General features: G+C 35.0%; 1 protein-coding gene across 1 annotated transcript in view; it reads left to right on the top strand.

The window, feature by feature from the left end:
- The first annotated feature begins 926 nt into the window (after positions 1-926).
- LOC108366518 (uncharacterized) overlaps positions 927-4,873 on the top strand; it is a 9,584-nt gene continuing 5,637 nt past the window's right edge. Inside the window, exons 1-2 of the mRNA XM_017620940.1 lie at positions 927-938; positions 3,918-4,545. Coding sequence (XP_017476429.1) covers positions 927-938; positions 3,918-4,545 — 640 coding nt within the window. The remainder of the gene's footprint in view (positions 939-3,917; positions 4,546-4,873) is intronic.

Here is a 4,873-nt window from a genome sequence, read left to right as displayed (position 1 = left end):
AAAAAAAATTAGAACATCAGCGTTTTTATAAAAAACTGATCAGCGCAACCTCTAAAAACCTTTTTTTATCACAAATAACAATAATATGGGGTAGCGTTTATGAATTAAAAAATAAAAAATTAACCAGTCACATGGATAAGAAATAATGTCCATGGGCGTTATTTCCCCTGCGCCTTATTACACGTCACCGTAAAGCTTGCATGATTTTTAACATTTCTGACATTAATTCACTTTTCAATTCTGTACTAATGTCAATGACATTACATATTTCCACAATTCTTCTGATATCACCGAAATCGTAATTAAAACAACAGATTTTTTAAAATAATAGCTAGAGAAAATACCGTCTAGCAATGTCTTCAAAGAAAACCCGTTTTTTCGCACTACTGAAAAATTTGAATGCAGTAAGGTAGGCGGTTTTGCAACTGATCGATGGGCGGGTTTGCAAGAACATCGACGATTTGTTTCTTGAAATCATTTTTTAGCAAATTCTTTTATGTTTGGCAATTTAAAGGCTTTATTTCTTTTTTTTATAACAAACGCTCCCTTGATTATCCGGACTGGCCGAGAAAATTGCGCTTTAGAAAGTTTATTAATTTTATGATTCGTAGAATGGTTGCGATTTTGTTCGAAATGTACCATTTTTTATATTTTTTCCAGTTTGGTACATCACATGCAGCAAAATCTAAGGCCATGGCAAGAAGATATTCTTGGTGTAATAGGGTTGTGTTTTCCTCCTGCCCGGAGTTTCCAAAGAGTCCCGGATTTTTCCGAAAATTAAGTTCGAAGTTAAAAATTATAATATTTTGTTCAGTTGATAAATTTGATTATGTAATATTCACATTTCCATGTGAAAGCGCGTTTTTAGTGCACATGCAAATCTAGTATTTTCATTCCCATGCTTGGAATAACCTGGGAAAGTCGTAATGAGCCTACAAGTATGTATTTCAAATATAAATAATTACAAGTAATTTTTAGCAAAAAAAAATCCACTTAAAAAAAAAATATATATATCTATATATTTCATGATCCAATGATCGGATCTAAACCAAATTAGTATGGGACCACCTATGAGACACTACCTTTCCGTTGCAAAAAAAAAATTATTGAAATCGGTTGACGTGGTGCAAAGTTATGCGGTATGCCTCATAGGTGGTCCCATACTAATCTGGTTAAGACCCGATAAGTGGATCATGAGATATATACATATATTTTTTTTTATATGACAGTTGAAATCGGTTTTTTTGCTAAAAATTACTTGTTACTTTCTCTTTTCTTGGAACATTTTGGCTCTTTTTACACTTTAGAATATATATTTAGTTGCTGGACATTCTTTTCCATTGTGTAGTTTTTTTAATTTATTCTTTATATACACACACACGAAAATTGAGATCGGAACATTACCTGCAATTGGAGATTGAAAATTGGCTTTCTGACTTAATGTTCTTTACCGATATGATGGAAAATTTGCAAGACTTGAATTTGTCTCTACAAGGAGAGAATAAAAATGTTTTTGATTTGGCGCAAATTATTTTAAGTTTTGAAGCTCAACTACGTAATAAAAAAAATAAATGTAAAATATTGCACATGATTTAAAACCACATTTTGAAAAAAGATTTGCCGATTTGAAATTATTTAAATGTACGTTTGCATACTTCAGAAACCTTTTTTAACCGACTTCCAAAAAAGGAGGAGGTTATCAGTTCGTCGGAATATTTTTTTTTTTTTTAATGTATGTTACCGCATAACTTTGGACCACGTCAACCGATAATTCTTTTTGCTTCGGAAAGGTAGTGTCTCAGAGGTGGTCCCATACTAATCTGGTTAAGATCCGATCAGCGGATCATGAGATATATATATATATATATTTTTTTTTTATATGAGAGTTGAAGTCGGTTTTTTTTTGCTAAAAATTACTTGTTTATGTAACATAATTGAGGATGAATTTACAATATCCGAATAATCCTTTTTAAGACAAGCGAAGAAGAGTTGGAGTTTTTGGAATTAAAAAAGATAAGGCACTGGAAATGCAACATGAAGCTTTACCATTGCCTTGAATTCCGGCAACAGGTACAAGATTTAAAATATCCGCTGTTGAAAACAGCTGCGTGCCGTATATTTTAAATTGTTGGTACAACGTATAACTGTGAGTCTTTGTACCTGCTCTACGATGAAATTTGTAAAGTCAAAATAACGTTCACAATTGCATTCGTGTACCTGATAATTATTGAAAGTTATAAAAACTATCAGCTTTTCGAGTTCGCGTACGCAAAACACTTGCAAAATAGGGAAAATTGAAAGAGCAAAATGACATTTCATTTTGAGGGAAAGCTGCTAGTTTCTGCTGGGAAAATTTTTGGCAACAGCAATTTGCCAACAAGAAAACAGCTGATCAAAAACAGCAGGTTGGAATTTACCCAAATCCCTAAATTGAATTAAATTAAAATAGTAAAATGCGACTAATTAAACTTGTAAGAAGTAAGTACTTATACGAGTCACTTAAAAATTATTAACCTTCATACACTTGTCAGTCGTAGGGAAATGCTTGGTATAATTTTTATGGTTAAATTACTGACAGGCTCAACTTCAAGTCCGTCTCTTCTGCCTGATGTTAACTTTAATGTTCCCTCTTGTGTATCAAGACACTTTTGTTCCCTATTTCTGAAAGCCTGTAAAACTAATTTTGAATTGCACGACCCGCTCTGTTTCTTATGCCAGGATTTTAACTCTCATTCCAGTACGTTTGATATATCAGATCCGCTTTTCAGTATTAAGAAAGCGATACTTTCCTTTCTCAATAAATGAATTATTTACATAAACACATAAAATCAGCTGATGAATTTAGTTCATTAGCTGAACAGTTTTAGATCTCGACACTTAACAAATTCTTGCCTTTCGTGACTCGGTGCAAAAATTCAAAATAATGGTTCCGTACGTCATGCGGACTACGCCCCTCGTACGGACGGACGGGAGAGGAGGCTAAAACCGTTGCGATTATTATTGTTTGTTTAGTCAGTGAAGTGTATCAGGATAAGACTTCGGGATTTGTTTCCTTTTTACTTTCGAATGTAAACAAAATTTCTATCAGCTGTTCGTCTAACTTCGAAGCAAGGCGAATTTATATAAGGTGGTGTTGCTAGATCAGCTGATTTAATTCGCCTCGGTACACATGTGTCAAAATTTCTTATGAGTTGCAATTTTCTTTCCCTCTTCTTCCTTGAGCCAAGATAGATGAAATTTGACATTTGTGTACCGAAACTAAAGCAAAATACATATAAGTTTTTGTTTTTGTACTACCCCCACCACCTTATTGTCGTGTTCTATGTCAGAGTTACTTTACTTCACTGCCTTTTATGTATGTATTATAACAGAGTTGCATAGCTTAAGACTGATATTATATTAGAACAATGTTGTATATAATTGTAGTATATCAGTAACAGTGGTAATGGTATTGTTGCCGATAAAACAAACTACGTAGAGTAGCCGCTCAAATGCAACCCTGCGTAATCATCTTGTCATCTTTTCAAACCTCCATGCGCGCTTATTTCCTTTATTCTTCATATTATTTCTTTTGCTTCTATCCTCGCCTGCGTTCACATGGTAATTTAACTAAAGTCAACTTAAAGTTAGAAAAATTTATTAAACTTACAAAGGAACTAAGGTAAAAAACTTAAACTGAACTTGTATGTTATAAATAAAAATGTAAATTGAATTTGTAAACATTTTAGATTTTTAAAGCTCGCTAGAACACTTAATTGCTCACTTTAATCTTCACTACATTGTGGGCGCCGTTCGATATTTACATTCTTTATTAAATAAAACGAGCTCTTAGAACTTGGTGGACTTTTGCAGCAGCGCAAATTGATAGCGTGCATAACCTAACTTTGCCCGTATCGCCTCCTTCACAAACTTTGCAGACATCTGCCGGTGAAGAGAGCATCAATGTACGCGCGCCGCAAGACCAGCTTAGCATTAGTAAAGCAACACAACTTCGTTGGCAGCAGCTTGAGGAGACAATGCGTCTAAAAGAGGAATACTTGAAAGAGAAGTTTCGGATTTTGAGTGTAGAAGCAGGGGATGAAAGCAACGTTGGCGATATCGGCGTTCCACAAGCATCAGGAACCGTCGTAGCTGACAATGTGCATATCGCGTCAAACGCTACATCGGCGAGTATAGAAATTGACAACCAGCAAGTGGATGGTGTCTATAGTGCGCAAAGGGATTTTTCAAACTTTTCTATATCAAACATGCAAAGTGCAAAGCACACTTCGCATCAGCGCACGTTAAACAACGAATATAACATAACATCAATGCAACTAGCATCGCGGCAGTGTGTGCCACGAGACTTGCCGACGTTTAACGGAGACCCTGATGAATGGCACATATTTATCAGCGCTTATGAGCAAAGTTCTGCACTTGCAGGTTTCTCTAACCATGAAAACCTAATACGCTTGCAGAAATGTTTGAGGGGAAAAGCCAGAGAAGTTGTGCGTAATCTGCTGGAATTGCCCGACATGGTGCCGAATATTATCAACACATTAACAAGTAAGAAAGTCTAAGTTCGGGCGGAGCCGAACATTAAATACCCGGCGCAAGTATTAAATATATGGGGCATTTCACCTCAAGTGACCCAACTTTTGAAATCTATGTCTTCCGATCGGGATGAAATTTGCACCAAGGTTAGTCCTAAAAAATAGTAGTTATGACACAAAATTTCAATGGGATCGGTCAAACACACTCCGAGTTGGAGGGTCTAGAATTTTGACATTTTGGTCAAACGGCCATTTTTTCGGATCCATATAACTAACTACCTATTGTATTTAGAAAATTTTTTCAGGAATGTTTTCGAAATATTTCTCTTCAGTCTTTACAA

This window comes from Rhagoletis zephyria, unplaced genomic scaffold, assembly GCF_001687245.7.
Source record: "Rhagoletis zephyria isolate East Lansing unplaced genomic scaffold, Rhagoletis_zephyria_1.1 Rzeph_scaffold_02300, whole genome shotgun sequence".
Lineage (NCBI taxonomy): Eukaryota > Metazoa > Arthropoda > Insecta > Diptera > Tephritidae > Rhagoletis > Rhagoletis zephyria.
The sequence above is the reverse complement of the archived record's forward strand: the minus strand, read 5'-3'. Positions and strand labels throughout refer to the sequence as shown.